Raw genomic sequence first — 16,622 nt, forward strand, 5'->3', positions numbered from 1 at the left:
TTAAGCAAATATACAAAACCAAACATCATGAGACAAAAACATGAACATGAAGTTTCTCCACTGATCAAACCCAGTTCAAAAAACAGACAGGAAACACTGTTTGTCCTAGTGGTGTATGTCAAAAACAAAGAGAGAGAGAGAGCGAGAGAGTGAGAGAATCAGTGGAAATGTATTTCTGAGCTACAGTACAAAGGTTGTGCATACACACTCTACTGCACACTGTTCACATTTTTAAGAAAGTAGGAAAAAAAATCTTTCATCTCATCATCATATTACCTGACCTGATTTTCTCATTTGGCTCATTAACTAAATCCCAACTCACCTGTGTCACCTACACACACACACACACACACACACACACACACACACACACACACACACACACACACACACACACACACACACACACACACACACACACACACACACACACACACACACACACACACACACACACACACACACACACACACACACACACACACACACACACACACACACACACACACACACACACCCTGAAATGCTGTTTATACACCAGCAGGGGGCGCTAAATACTTAAAGGACAAGCTAGATCCCTGAAAACCGAGGACTGTATTTGGATACTGGTCAGAAAAAATAAAAAATAACAAAAAAACATGCATTGGTCAAGAGTGTGTGATGGGGATCAGATAGGGTTGACAATGTAATCACTTTAAAAAAAAAAAAATAATAATAATAATGAAAATGGGAAAACAAAAAAGAGCTTTTCCTTATCATTTCTTTCATTTTTTACCGACTTCAAAATGCACCAGCAGAGCACAGACAAGGGCTGGGTATAAAACTTCAAAACACTTTTTGGTTCAGAATATGAAAAGGTGGCATCAAATATTTAGTAGATCATTCTTGGATAAGATTTCTGATTTCAATCGAATTTTGCCCCCCAAACTATTTGTTCTTGTACAGTTGTTTGTGTTTAGAAAACATTTAAGATCTTTGGTTTCTTTTATTAATTGGAAAACATTTTTTTTGTGTGTTTATGTTTCTCATAAGCATAGTACTGTATCAAAAAGTATAAATTTGGTACTGGTACTGAAATATCAAATGATACCCAGCCCCGCTACTGCTAAGAGCTGATTTTATTTTAGCACCTCACTCGATATCCCCCGTGTTGATATCACCAGCTGAAATGGATGAATCTCCAGGTTTTGACACACAAATGACTCCAATGTGGAATGTGACTCACTTGAAGCGATTAAAAAAAAAAAAAAATCCTATCAAATTTCCCAAAAACTCATGAATGTGCCAGGGTTCATTGTAAAAAGTCTAAATTCCCTCCCTTGCTGTCAAGATTTTTTTTTAGACTGAAGTTGTACAAAACAGCTTGGAAAGTAGCTTTTGTTTGTCAGGGAGACGCTGAAAAATCTGTTCTCCACGTTAGAAAAAAAAGTAAACAATTTATGGTCACTATTTTTGTAAACTCGTTTGCAGCTTCAGCGGGCAGTTGAGGGAGTCAGTGTGCAGGCGCCTCTGCTCAGAAGCACACGGGGAAGGGGCAGGATCGGGCACCCGGCCTTCGGCTGGGGTCACGACTGGAGGAGGGAGTCTGCGCCGCGGGCCTTGTAGAGGTATTTCCAGATGGCGTAGTAGTGCACGGCCGCAGCCAGCGCCACAAATACGTGCCAGATGGCGTGGGCGAAGGGGATGCGGCCGTCGCTCTTGAAGAAGAACACGCCGAGGCAGTAGATGAGTCCACCGCAGGCCAGCTCCTGGAGGCCCTCTGTGTTGCTCTGTAGAATCCACAAAACAGGGAGAAATAAATGAGAAATGGTCTGTAACAAAACAGGAGCTGAAGTAAATACTGTCCAGAAAGAATATGTACATCGGGTGTGTATTAAAGGACAAATCCGGTGCAAAATGAACCGTACCGAGTCAACCGTTCTCTGGGATCTGTTTCCATGCTAATCGAATGTGACCAGTTTTAGCCCAAACCGCAAATTAGCTTATAACGCTAGTCGTCGGGGCATGGGTAAAGTAAACACTAATGTCTTTATAATCCATCTTTTTAATAAACTGTCTGTACACTTACAAAGCTCGCAATGCTTCGGTTTACATGTAGGGACCCTCATTATGCTACCTTTGAAGTGTGATGCTATTTTGAGCCTTGTTAGTGGTATAGAAATAGCGATTTCTTTTTACTTTACCCATGCTATGCCCCAACGACTAGCGCTATAAGCTAATTTGCGGTTTGCGATAAAACTGGTCACATTCGATTAGCATGAAAACAGATCCCAGAGAACGGTCCACACGGTACCCATGTGTTATTAACCCCTAGGGTCATTTTGCGCCAGATTTGTCCTTTAAAGCGTGGAGGATTCAGCTTGATACCCACTGAGCATGTGCAATAATTTGTCCGTAAAATAAATGCCATACGGGTACAGTGTAAACATTAGAACGTTTTGTAGTTTGTACTTAATAGTTTCAGTGGGATACAAGGAGGCTGTATCAATTATAACCACGGGGGGGCAGCAGAAATGAAAACACAGATTTAAAATGATGAAACTCGGTTGCATAAAGCAGTACGTTTCCTGCAAAACCTACTAGAACCAATATTTACAGTTTGTACAACCCCAAAAATAATACACTTGTAACGACATTTATTAATAAAACTAATGGATTAAATGAATCCTCCTTCTGCTGGGGAACTCCCTGAAACCCTCTGAAAACCCTTTTCAACAAGAAGAGGAAGTAAAACCCATTCATAACACGTCCACCCGGCTGCGGCAGCCTGTTGGCCTGCTGGGCTGAAGAAGTAATGATGCAGGATATGCAAATAAACTGAATGGGACTGTAAATAGATTCATAAATGTAAATATTACCATTGATGTCATGACTGATGCAGGGAAAAAACCCATCATCAAGTAGAAAGCCAGCTCGACAACTTTATACCTGTAAAGACAAACATAAACGCAACATGGTCCCCGACACGGTCAGTGGGAGGCAAATTCAAGAACCTTTTAGACACGGGCATATGTTTGCATAAGAAATCTGTTCAATAATTATACCAGAAAAGAAATATGTGTTTCTGTGTTTTTTAGACTCTTTTTCTTGGCAGTTCGTGAGGACACTGGCAGCCAAGTCGTTGTTGTGACAACCTCGTGCATGGGGCACCGCTCAGGGCACAGAAGGTGTTAACACTCCGGACGGGCTCTTCATGGCGACTGAACACCAACAATGAAATGAAGCACTGATCAAACATCCACTTATCTAGTGAATCTAAACCGATCAGGACTTCACATATGGCTTTAGCTCAAACTAAAACTCATACACAATCTAAGAGGTATAGGAGTAGTTGGGTAGACCATACACATTTTTTACTTTTTACTTTTGTATTTATGTTGTAAATCTTTTTCAAGCTATTTTTCTGTAATCTGACCCATGGGTGTCCACTTACAGTAAGAGTTTTTTAGAGAGTCTATGGTGGATGGTTGAAAACTGGGATTGTAAGTCATTTGTATAATATGGACTTTAGTGTCTGCTTTCTTTTTCTCTCATTGTATTCCTTTGGTTGCTAATGTCACTTTTTTCCTTCTTTGTTATAGGGCTGCAGTTAACTCTTTGTTTTCATGTTTTCATTATGGATTCACATGTCGATTATTCTCTCAATTATTCTCTCATTGGTTGTAACTACAATGTCAGAAAATATCCCTAAAAACCCACAGATACTCGATTTAAGAATACGAAAGTTACAAATAAAATACACATTTGTGAAGAACCAGTGCCTTTTTGCAGTGCATTTCTTTTCTAATTTAAAATATATTGGTTACCAAAATGTAAACATCCAACAAAAATTATGTTTAAGATTGAGATTTTTTATTTCATTTTAAAAAGGTGCTGCACAGTTATAATAGATCATATAGATTACTGGTAGTTATGGTCACAGACTTTCTGACAGTTCCCAACCGATATATTTTTAAATTTAAAATATCACATACATGCACAATCACCGGGGGATCCACCGGTTAAATGAACTCACTTTTCATGATAGTTGAAGACGTATATGGTTCCAGCAGCAGCCATGAGCCACACAAACCAGCGCATGTGTGCTGCCAGAGGGCCCAGTTCACGAAGGTTCAACCTGATTAGACACAAGAAAACAAAACAGCATTAGCATCTATATTAGGCCGTCATTTACGACTCCACAGCCTCTGAGTATTGAGTGTCCTCTGTGTGACACTCACCAAGGTGTGTAGGAGGCAGCAATGAAGAAATAGATGACCACTCTGTCACACACGTGGAAACAGTGTTCCATGGACCTGAAACAAACAAACAGGTGATTTGTTTACTCAAAGTCACAGTGGTGCAAAGCAGGAACATTATTTGCATGTTCTTACAGGGAAAAACGCTCCGGTTCACAGGAAGTAATATCAAGTATTCCATAGAAGAGTAAATCTAAAATAAGGTTTTGGGCTTGGCATTGAAGGAAAAGCACTGGTGTTCTGGTAAAAGAATCTGAATCTGAATTATTTAGTCATTAGTACGGTTCTTTGATCAAATTCATTTAAAGAAAACTTGTGTCAATTTTGATTTGAACTGTATTTCATTTAATTCATTTATGTCTGCTTGTGTTAAGGCAACATTTAACATTTGGGAATGTACTGTTCTTTTGTAAATTAACAAAGGGTTTGTAGAGAGCTCTAAAAGTAAGGTACTTAAAGCAAGTACTGTTTTGGTATATGCACTAATGTAAAAAGGTATCAATAAAAAGTCCAATAGCATGCATCTGTGAAGAAGGCTCTGCCTTTAACAACATTTAAACCACAGTGAAAACACAAATCTACCAATGTAGGAAACAGCGGGAATAGGCAAAAAATAATAATTTAGGGCTATTTTTCTCCTGAACATATACATACTCCCAGGGTTTCTGCTGCATAAAAGACCAAAAGATGACAACAACTTATGACTTCATTCATTAAGCGCAGTGTGCAATGAGAAAAACAGAAACAAACTTTTTTAACATGAAACTTGAAAACCAAATAACAGCACGCCAAAAGCACAACCCAGCAACAGAGTGAAGCTAATGAACGTAAAGAGATGAAAATATCCTTGTCAACAGCGAGGCATCGATTTGTTGTTGTTCTCAGAGTGGACACTGATATTGTACTTCCAAACCTTTAACTCACAGTCCAGCTGTACTGCACATCATTGTTTTTACACTAAATATTACAAAAGGAATGATTGTGTCCCTCGCTCTTTTGTCTATTACGTGTGTATGTTTTTTTTTTTTTTTTTTTTTATGACAGCTGGTATTGGTACATGTCGTGGTTCTCTGCCAACATGGTGGCTCGTCATTGCGATTCTCCTCACCTCATGTGGCTCCTCTTCCAGGTGATGATATGAAACACAGTGGAGACCAGGAAGAGGGCACAGAGGCCCATACCGTACACCCAGGCTGTGATCCTCTCCCAGCCGTTGTCTGACAGACGATGCAGCAACGCCATGCCCACGAAGGCTGGCACGATGAGGAGCTACACACATGGAATAAAACCATTAAAAGCAACGTACAGGACGAGATATTCTACCACACTCTAATATTTTCAGAGCGATAATGAGGCCGAGCAACTCTGAATTTGAGATGAAGTCATCTATATTACATTTTGCTGCACCTGTATCCAACAAATCTGAATCAGAAACCCTGAGGCATATAAATGTATTGATTTTGCTATACTACAGGCAAAAAGGACTATATCTCTCCTCTGGAAGAACATGGAGGCACCTACAATTGCTGCTTGGATCAAGAATATGGCGCAATGCATGTCCATGGGGGGACTGACATAAACTGTATATTGAGAGGCAAATTGGGTGGTGTATGGGAAAATCTGGAGGCCATTTGACCGGTTTGTAAAAGAAGAAGACATAGGGGAGATGCTACTTATATATCTCATATCATTTGCTTTTTTGTTTTTTGATTGTTGTAGTACGGCAGAGGTTGAGAGAGAAATGTTGTTGTGGGTTGGGACGGGGGCGGGGGAGGTGTAATTAAACGCATTGCTTAAAAAAAAAAAATCATCTACATCAAATAATTAATAATTCAAGCCACTCACTGCATGGGTGTAGCAGTTTGCAGCATGCTCATAGCAGGTGGGCTGGTAGCGGCAGTTAGCTGAGGCCCGCCTGTTCATAAACCTGAAAGACACACACACACACAAACACACAAATAAAAAATAAAACAAATAAACAACAATAGAAGGCTGATGCAGCACCGTATAACTTCCTATTATGATGATTCTGGCCATACAGAAAGAGAACTGATTGACAGAAATGTTGATTTGAAGATGTTAACTATATTGCAATGCTCAGTTCAATAACAACGTGGGATAAATAGAGCAGCCAAGTCAATCAACAGAGCAAATAAATATGGACTATAATCTTTACTTAGAAACTAAGTAGGCCTATAGACCATTTCACAATTGTAAACATGAACATTCTAAATGGCCAAAAGTTGATTTCCTGTTGCAGTGTACGTGAATCACATCATCTGACAGGAAGTTGTATTTTTTGGAGACTGAGCGTGGCTTTTTGATTTTTGCCGAGTTTAACCTGCTTGAGATGTAATGACTTGACCAAAATGATACATTTTATAACAACGTTATTAACAATGTTAATAGTATATAATAGTCAATAATATATAACCATGCAGACTATTTTAAATGTATTGCCATTTCAAAAAGTACAGGTACAAGTACTAATACTGATGATTTACTCAATAACATTAAATTTCCACAATTTTCCAAAGCCAATGATGACATCTTGGTTGTCAAAGTGTCTTGTAACAAATTCTCTTAAATCTGAAACAAGAGAATGAGCTGCAGTTTTGCTTGATCAATGATTATTATTATGTATTATAAGTGTCAAAGTTAAATGACGATACTTCTTTTTCTATGCATAAAGTTGAAATTATTGTATAATTACACAGCAACTTCAACATCATGTCACTCCACCTGAAAGGACAACAGGTTTATGCTAACGGACATAAAGAATGAGGTAGCGTTAACTAAACACATAAGCCATAAAAATGGGCAAGTAATGTCAGCAACCTTAGCCTGACAGCTCAGCTTTTTTACAGTGACATTTTTTAGATTCCACAAACCTCTGAAAGCTGTTTACTCTCTTCATTTCAGTGCCTTATTCACCACATGAAGCACAGAAAAAAAAATCAGCAAACGCCAGCAAACAAAAGAGCTCCGAAGCCCTGTTTACAAAGGGGAGAATAAAACAATAAACTGTTCTGACAAACCAAAGGAAACGGAAGGCCCAGCATTAGCTAGTCAGCTAACATTGTGCTACTCATTAGCTAACTTTCACTAACGTTATAGCTAACGTTACAAGGCACCGGCAGCATCTATACTCCTACTACAAAGGCACCATTTTAGCCTTTTTCTTAATACCATTCTGTAAAAATGCTCTTTCACTGCCTCTTCTTTAAGCTAGAAATATCCATAAGTACCAGCGGCAGTCAGGACAAACCGAAAGACCCCTGCAAGCAAGCAGCTCCACCGGTCAATGACAAGCTACTCCCCGCTGAGCAGCCGAGCAGAAAATGATATCTTTTTGTGCCTCTCCGCCCATCCAGTGGTGAGATGTTGAATGACTGCGGTGTGCGCCAATGAGCAGCGAGACGACTGGCGAATTGGCCAATGAGATGGAAAGGAGGTGTTCCGTATGCGATATTACGAATCCCACTATGGCCACGCCAAGACCCCTTCAATAGCGTTCACACCATAGATATAGATGGTTCACAAACTACTATTGGCCAGGCGTCCATGCTTACATGTACAGGTCCTATCCCCTGACCAATCCCCTAACCCTAACCTTAACCACTCGAGGTGAAATGCCTAACCTCAACCAATCGAGCTGCTTCGTAGGGCGGGTCTTGGCGTGGCCATAGTGGGATTCGTAATTTTGCGTTCCGTATAGAAGCGTGACAGTCACATTCTCAATATGCAAATATTTAACAGGATATTCTTGAGAAAAGAACAAATAAACATGTAGATAAATGCATGCATACATAATTTCTAATAAACTCTTTACCTTGTCTCTGTGTTGTTTGTTGTGATGTTCAGTGACCTGATTATAGTTGCATGTTTAGTGTAAAACTGCTGTCCATTCATATGTTTGTACCACCTTTTATGGCACCCTTTATAATGGGTTTATAAGTTGTAACTAATGGCTTTAATAATGGTTGATAAATCATTCCACTTTATAGATCTATATAAATATAAATATTTATTAAGACCTTTAAATTAAAAATCCTCCTCCATCATGCCATTAATTGTTGTAAAAACACTTGATTAATTAATTAATTAAACATTTTTCTAGCTGTAGAATTGATAATAAAAAAAAGTTTGTAAATGAAAAGTAAAAACAAGAGTTATGTAGAAGTTTCTCTCAGATGGAGGATGGCCACACTGATTGTGTCAACAGCTTGCACCATCAACTAAAAAACTGATGCTTTAATTAATCTTTTAATGTGTTAACAACTTCACAATTTTTTTTTTTTTTTTTTTTTTTTTACAGAAAGCACACACAGCTTCCTGACATCATGGACAGGGAAATGTATAAATGTGCTGGTATAGCAGGAGTCATGTCTGTTACAGCCGACAAAGTGACACAGTTGGACAGTGAACTGCACACAGTGTCACACTGTAACAGCTCAGTTACATAAAAGCACTGTAACTTGATCAGTGACTCTTACTGTATAACAGTGTGTTTATGTAAGACCAAAGTGCAATCATCAGGCTTAATGACGTTCATGCTTTGCACTCAGTTGCTGCACACAACAAGAATGTTTTATGTTTCAGCAGATACAGATTACCACTTTCTCTTGAATAAGAAACAGTGACCTACAAAGATAGGTCTCTTATGTATCAGAAATTCATGGAAGAATTGTGTATTTTAAATAAAGGTATCTGGGCCTTTGTTGTACCCGTAGAAGTTACTGTACCAGGGAGAGCAGAGAATGGGATTGATCCAGACAAAGAGAGAGCTCATTGTGTAGTGGGGTTTTAAAAGGGACATTAGCACAGACAATGGGTCAGTGCAAGAGGCTGTACATCAGGGCACAGTGTCTTTATGTTTCTGGCTTCAGCCTGCTTTTTTCCACATGCTGCTACGCTAACACCTCTAATGTGATACAGACCTGAGAGCAGGTTGGCAGCGTGTCACAGCAGCTCAGGATATCTTTCTTTCTGTCCTGGCTGTTAACAATCCCTGTCTGTGTCTGATTCTTGCTGGTCACCTCCTCTGTTTTGGTGGTGGATTACTGTCTCTGGTGTTTAACCTGCACACTCTCAAATCACGCAGCAACATCAGTTAACAGCTACTACCCCTGTCTCTTTATGTTGAGATTAGCAGCAAGACTTGAAGGAAATATTTTTCAGTGGTAATATGTGGAGGATTTGGGTTATGGTTTATATTTTTGTTTGAGATCAGAATACCTTATTTGGTTTAAGTTTAGAATGTAATACACTAAAGCCCTTACACATCCATGGTCCAGGTGTTTTTACTTGCTTTGCCTGATTGTACCTCTTCACAGGACTATGTGGGCATCATACAGACTGATAATAAAACGGTCCTGCACTGATTTAGCACTCCTATGTTGTCGGACTGAAAAAAGGATAAAAATCGGTACAAGAGAACCAAATATTTAGTCTTTTTTTCCGATGCATTCCTTTTTAAAAAATAAGACCTTTTTCCTAAACTTAACTATTCGTTTTGGTGCCTAAACATAGCTGTTGCCGCATGACGCTCACTTTTTCTCAGCTAACCCCCATAGCTGTATCCCTTCTTGCCACAACCATCAAAGCCGGTTTCTACATTACCCACAATGCAACACGATTGCAACAGGTTGGTCATAGATTTGGGTATGTCATGCTAGCAGCAGCCAATGCAGCCTCAAGTCGTTTACATCAGGCAGAAATAAGCAGGCTGGTCTGGCAAGCTCACGTCTCAAGACCAATAAAGAAGTCCTGACAATTTTTTAATCCTGCCATTGAAGCTTATATTAGGGACAAATTCAAGCATGCCTTTCCTGTTTCACCACACTTAAAAAAACCCAATAACAAGTAATGTTTCTGCCTTCACAGGTGCAACAAAGCTAGTATGAAGATTGGGGGACCTGTCAATCAAACTGAGTTTGCGCACACTCACACAGTCTTCAGAAGGGGTCTAATTAGATAAAAAAAAAAGTGAAAACCCTGATCTAATGAATATAGTTCTATTTTGACTCTGTAGAATATTTTTACCTTTACAAAACCAACTCATACAACTGCCTTCAGTTGTCCATTGATGTAAACAATTGCAAGTTTTAAACATGGCAATCTTTCTCATGCCAACCCTCCTATCCTTCTGCATTCATCACGGAGCTTTCCAGATCCACCTGCTCCTCCCTGCACACCTGTCCCTCGTTGCCTCATCAAGCCACACCTGTACCTCATCAAGCCACGGCACATAAATATCAGCCAGCTGCTCAGTTGGCAGGCTGTCTCCCTGCTGTGATGGTGCATCTTTTTTGCCTGTGACCCTTTTTTTTTTCCCCTGTTGTGTGACCTGCATTCCTGCCTTTACCCCTTTGGGACTTGAAATCTTATGGAAAAATATGGAACAGCAGATGCAACTATAGCCTATAAAAATGGGACCGGTCTGTCAATTATGCATGCATACTCATGTATCACCAGCATTTCATTTCATCCATTGGAGTAAATTTAGTGTTTCAGTTAAAGAAGAGTGAGCTTTTTTTATTAATGATTCATAATTTGACCTCCAACAAATGCTCACATGTGGGTTAGGGTTATTGAATGTGGTTTTTTTTTTTTTTTTTAAAAATAATTATTTTTACTTTATGGTGAGCATTTGTATAGAGCCCCTGAATGGACATGGGGAAATATTTATTTTTATCTTGTGCTCACAAGAAGCAAAGTTTGACATGCACGCCAAACTTTCTCATGCACGCAAGAAACTTTCTCGTGAGCACGATATATTTTCTGATGCACAAGAAGAGAGAATTTTCCTAATGAGCACATAAAAGTATCTTGCACTCATGAGAAACAAATCTAAGGCTAGCCAAATTATGCTCTCAAAGTACTGTTAGCGTTATCTGGCTAAAGTTAATATTTCACATTCACAGTTGAAATGAGTTAAAAGTAACCTTATCTTTATCCCCATTGTTTGCTGATGACAATATCGGGTACATTTCGTTTCCTTTTTTAGGAAGATGAATACCTCCTTCTCGGCAGCCATTCTGACTCAGGTTGGTTTCTCTTGAGCATGAGATACTTTCATGTGCTCACAAGAAAAGTATCTCCTGCTCACCAGAAAGTTTCTTACAAGCACTACAAAGAAAAAGTTCCCAATGTCTGCCATATATTGTATTGTTGGTTGGAGTGATAAAGTTTGGATGCAACAATTTCTGAAACTAATATTATCTCATCAGCCTGATAAGTCAGAGGTCAGATATGCTTTTGTTTGTTGCTTAACCTCATTGTCACCCCAGCTGACGTGGAGTTCAGCATCCTAATCTTTACCCCTGAGCTGCTTAGATATCATAAACTATTTCACACTGAGAACACAAACGAAAAGAATACTCTACAGGTAAATACTCCAAACTATGGAGACACATGTTTGGAGGAGGACTGAAGCAAATGTATGGGTTGTAGTATATTGCAACATCTACTGGCCTTGTAGGACAGATATATAGAGTAGGGGGGACGAACTTAGAACAAAAGAGGCTTTATGTACACGTGTGACACAGGGAGAAACTGCTTTATAATTGGTTTACTGTGTCATGCTAGAATGCATGACCCCAATTCACCTCCAGTCAACTATAAAGCATAAAAAAAATCCTCAACGTCAATAGGCCTACTTCTAAAAAAAATTAAAAATAAAAATAAAAAAAAGGCTTCAACAGAAGGTGCTACAGAATTAGAATAGAATAGAAAAATCAATTAAGTATTGACAGCAAAATATGTCCACTCAAACTACAAAGTGAAAAGAACCTTGTGCAAGTTAAATGAATTATACATTTTGCTATTTGGACACTATGTGTATGTCCCACAAACTAAACAGTGTGTTCAGGTCAGCAGGAGCAAGTAATCTTGCGGCTAACAAGCTGAGCCTATAGTGTGCTCTATATTGGAAAGCACACTGGTACCTCTGGCTGAGGATTACGGAGTGCGCTGAGGCATGGCTGCCTTCCTGTACTCATGTTACACCTCAGAGTCTCACACAGAAGTCCATTGCTTTGATTGTACTGTGTCAAACTATTTCACTATCAGGGTAATTTATTTTCTATTATAGCAGTGTGTCCATATCTGGTTGAGTACTGCAGAGAAAATCAAAAGCTGCCATTATTATTTTTATTTTTTAAACCTTTCCATGTATTTAAATTTGATCGCTTTTTAAAGAATATTACACATATTCCAGAAGTGCCTCTGTCAGAACATGTATACCCAAATGCAAATTGAAATCCAATATGATAATGACCGCAACGATGAAAATCATAATAGCAATCAAACATTTCCCAAGTAATAATCCCAAAATAATATTCAAATATGTAGTCATAATTGCCAATAAATAATAGATCAAACTGCGTCTCATTCGTCATATCGGTGGACGTAACAGTTTATTTTTAAATATAATTCTTTATTATGAAAATGTTCAAAGTGAAAAATTAATAATTCTTTATTATGAAAATGTTTAAAGAGAAAGCATTCATAAATGAGGCCCATTGTTTGGTATCTTTTACAGGGTCAGTCGTGTTGACAAGCCAAGATACAGGTCAAATTCTTTATTAACCTTGTGTTGTCCTCAACGTTGCTCAACGCAAGGCCAATACAAAACATCAAATAAACTGGATGGGTCCCGGTGACCCGAAGGACAACACAAGGGTTATGAAAGTATGATGATATGTTTCAGTAAATGCTTGGAATGCTTCAAATTTCAGAGCAAAAGCTTCCCTGCACCTACAGCAGTGCAAGTGCTTCTGAGTCATGAGGGTGTAATCATAAAAACTAAGGATGTTATGTTGCATTTACTTGTGTGCAGGAAGTCGTGTAAGTAATAGTGTTATTTCATAGCAGAAATTAAAGATCATTATGTTTCCATACTTTGTTTGCAATACTATCATTATCACATACTAATAGCAGCCAATTTTTAGCTCCACAAACAGGTCTTAGAAATGGGGTCATTCTTAGTTTTTCACATGGTGTTAAGCTAGTTCCGTTCTTTCAAAGAAGAATTCCTCTAGCTGGTTAGATACTAAGTGGCAGGGTTGGGACGGAGGTAAGCGGATAATTACTGTGATTGTTTGGTCAGTCTTTACTAGAATTGCATAATGTGTGAGAAATTACAATGAGAAATGATCCAAAAACCAAGAGGTAGCAGCAATGTCATGGTCTTTATAAACATATAAAATGCAGATACATTCAAAGCTGATAAGATGTTAAGATGTGATTTGTCTTAATTACTGTATTTACCATCTTTTTTTTCTTTTACAAAGAATACCATTGACCTATTCTATGAATGAGATCACTTTTCTGACCATTTCTTTGAAGGAGCAGGATTACACTGAGCTCCAGGTTTCTGTCCATGTTCACTGTGAGAGTTCTCAGATCTATGAGATCTATTTCTGTTGAGTGCTGGCAGCTCAAACTGAAAGCTGTAATCACAGTGTGTTGAATAATCATATACTGCTAGGTCACATCGTTTCTTTATTAACCAGCAAAAATTCTGTTTCCTGCATCTCCCTATCCTTATGTACTATCTCTGATTTGGATTATAACATTATTCATACATTTCTTCCTGTAGGCTAAAAACATTACTACAGATCCTCAAACCTGAGTGGGCAGAGTCAAAGAACCACCGTTTTTTTTTTGCTGCAAATCTGAATACAAAGACAAACTATGTAAAAACAAATAAAAAAATAAATAAAAAAATTGAAATATATCAAATGCTCTATATTTGATTTATTAGCAAAGTGTTTGCAACTTGAGTCATTCATGTCAAATACATACACAGTATATGATATAAAATATCGTACACTCCCTATTGTGGCCTCCAGCTTTCTATCTTTTATAACTTCCACTGAGTTTAAAATCAACCAACTGGTTTTATTTTGACTCCATTTAATGTTTGTCTGAATGAAACTCCAATCTGAGGTATTTTCCAAGAGGCCTGTTCAATGACTTATCTCCATGACTTTCTTGAGTAAAACCTGGCAGGTTTTTTTTTCTTTTGTTTCTGATTTGACAGGCTTTGGGGTTTCACTCAACACATGTATCCAGATAACTCATTTAATCTGCTCGGAAGAAGCCCCTGCTTTGATTTCAGGCCAGCCAATCAGTCTGATTACTGCATAACGCTGCACGGAAGATCCTTTACAATGACTGACCTGGAAAACTGTTTGGACAGAGCCGGAAGGAGCATAAAAGCAGATGCCGAATATAATCAAAATGAATAAATAAATACTGAGAGTATTAGAGGAGAAATCGATCATAACAAGTTCTCATCAAGACTTAGGCCTAGTCCACACCTATATGGGTAATCTTAAATATGTGTAACCCCAACCCTTTGTTCTAAAATAAAAAATCTCATCCACACAAGCACTGTTTAAAAACAAACCTCTGTCCAAATACCCTAACCCTAAAAGCCATGTTGGCCAATCAGAAGTCTTGAAAAAGCTTTTACCGGAAGGCTCCCTGGCTGCAATGACACATCCTCGCTCCAAAGCATTCAGGCTCCTCTGTTCCTCTGTATAGTAATGGGTAACTGTCCATTCATGTGTAAACATTTGACATTAAAAAGTCCTGTTGGGGATAAAAAACAGTTGGTCACATCCGCCATTGCACGAAATGAAATGTCGCCTCATTTGTGATGCGTCAAAAATGAGAACAGCACACACATTAACAGAGTTTCTGAAAAACTTCACCCTGGATGGAGTTTTTAAAAGATCCTTTTTCAGTGACCTAAAACGCAGTTTGTGTGTGGATGAAAGGCCAAAAGAGAAAAGCTGTGTTTCTAAAAAAGAATCAGTGTATGTGTGGTCTAGGCCTTAATGGTGAGTTCATTCATCCTGAACTGAGAGAACGGCCGTGTAAACTGTACTCCGTTTACTTATCAAACACAGCTATCGTGTGCTTCATTCTTGTTTACACAAAACTTTGTTTTCATGTTTCCACAGATGTGATTCACCATTACTGCACTTGAGTGATATGAGCGATATGTGAGACAAAGGAAAAGCTTTCAAAGCTTAAGCTTTTCTTTACGTTGCTTATCTGCTCATTATCGCCGTCGAACCGTTCCAGATGAACAGCAGGTCAACTTTCAGCCAAAGTTGTCCCTGTATAGTGGCAGGTAAGTGGAGCACTGACTCGGTCAAAGGCTTAACATCGACCTGTTGTGTGCGTGGGGTGGTCAAAGACAAACATTTGAAAATAAGAATGTATAGACGTTGCAGGTCAGGACCTTGATCCCTTGATCGCAGAGCTTTCACCCATCTCTCTGACGCTTTGACAACCACATCCGTGCACATCACACTTCCTCCAGTTATGTAAGAGGTTACCGTCTATCCAGATTTAACCAAATGTTGAACACTAATCCCTATTTGGCAGCTAATCAAGAGCAATGCACCCTTGATTTTGATAGGGTAGTTAAAATAGGTTAGAGATAATAGTTTCATCGATGTGTTGGAGAGGAACAAAGTCCAAAGACATCAAGGAGCAACAAGTATTTTTCTGTTTTAAAGGTACTTTTTTTTGTCTTAAAGTGCCTCATTTAAAATCTAAAAAGAGTCAAAGATGTCAATCTAACCCTAGGTTTCTCCTCAATAACACTTGTCTGTGTTTTCTTAACCTTAACCCTAATCCTTCAACAGAAATGCCCTCTTTATTCCTTGTGCTTTATCAGTTGTGACAGTTGTGACATTTCCAGACTGCAGGCTTTGGCTTCAGCTCCTTCAGATAAAGAGGGATTTCACATGCATACACAACATAGACTTCAGCACATGTCAATCTCCCTTACCGTGCAAGTCTGGTCCTGTGTAGGTCAAATCCTAGCATTGTCCCAGCGAGAAACAAGGAGATATAAAAAAAGAAATACAAAAAAAGAGTCAGGTATATACAAAGGTGAGTCTGCTGAGTCTCGCTCAGACCATCGTGCTCTTTTTCTCCCTGAAGTCCGAGTGTGTTGGCTCGTGGTAAGTTGTGATCATGTTGGCCGCGTCCCACCGTCCCACCGGGGCTGGAGAGCTCTGCAACACCACCAGCCTGACGGGAGACTGAGCCGGCACCGGGTCCGGGGCGTACTCCTTGGTAGGATCTTTGCCCCGGCAGTCATACATGATACACGATATCAGGAAGACCAGGAGCAAGATAACGTAGCTGGCAATGAGGATGCAAAGGTTCAAAGTGACAGGGTCGATCTCCTGGTAGTTTTCCAAAAAGCCCATGGTTCCTGCTTCATGCTGGGCGGCCGTGAGGCCCTCGAAGAACAAGCACGTTGCAGGTCTCAGAGGAAGGGAAGGTAGAAGGTACCGACGGCTGCCACAGACTGAGAAACACTAAACAAACCTGGTGACAGCAGGGCTTTCT

The 16,622-nt window shown here is 39.2% G+C and overlaps 1 protein-coding gene across 4 annotated transcripts; it reads right to left on the minus strand.

The window, feature by feature from the left end:
- Positions 1-486: 486 nt before the first annotated feature.
- On the minus strand, positions 487-16,278 carry mmd (monocyte to macrophage differentiation-associated). Of its 4 annotated transcripts, none has more exons than XM_028599443.1 (8): positions 7,487-7,652; positions 7,130-7,163; positions 6,084-6,165; positions 5,347-5,507; positions 4,221-4,295; positions 4,016-4,117; positions 2,859-2,928; positions 487-1,769 (listed from the first exon to the last, which is right to left on the minus strand). In XM_028599443.1, exons 2-8 carry the CDS (start codon positions 7,153-7,155, stop codon positions 1,566-1,568), a joined length of 720 nt encoding a protein of 239 aa, XP_028455244.1. In that variant the 5' UTR covers positions 7,156-7,163; positions 7,487-7,652; the 3' UTR covers positions 487-1,565. The 4 variants fall into 4 exon arrangements, with proteins under 4 accessions (XP_028455244.1, XP_028455243.1, XP_028455242.1 ...); XM_028599442.1 differs by having other exon boundaries at positions 7,130-7,231; positions 7,487-7,650; XM_028599441.1 differs by lacking the exons at positions 7,130-7,163; positions 7,487-7,652 and adding an exon at positions 16,054-16,278.
- Between the last annotated feature and the right edge of the window lie 344 nt (positions 16,279-16,622).

Source organism: Perca flavescens, chromosome 15 (genome assembly GCF_004354835.1).
Source record: "Perca flavescens isolate YP-PL-M2 chromosome 15, PFLA_1.0, whole genome shotgun sequence".
Taxonomy (NCBI): domain Eukaryota; kingdom Metazoa; phylum Chordata; class Actinopteri; order Perciformes; family Percidae; genus Perca; species Perca flavescens.

Coding starts and splice junctions, on each gene's coding strand:
- mmd (XM_028599441.1), bottom strand. CDS start 16,091: ATGCTAGGATTTGACCTACACAGGACCAGACTTGCACG. Junction 4,296..5,346: donor TGGAAGAGGAGCCACATGAG/GTGAGGAGAATC, acceptor TGTTTGTTTCAG/GTCCATGGAACACTGTTTCC. Junction 1,770..2,858: donor CATCAGTCATGACATCAATG/GTAATATTTACA, acceptor TGGATTCTACAG/AGCAACACAGAGGGCCTCCA.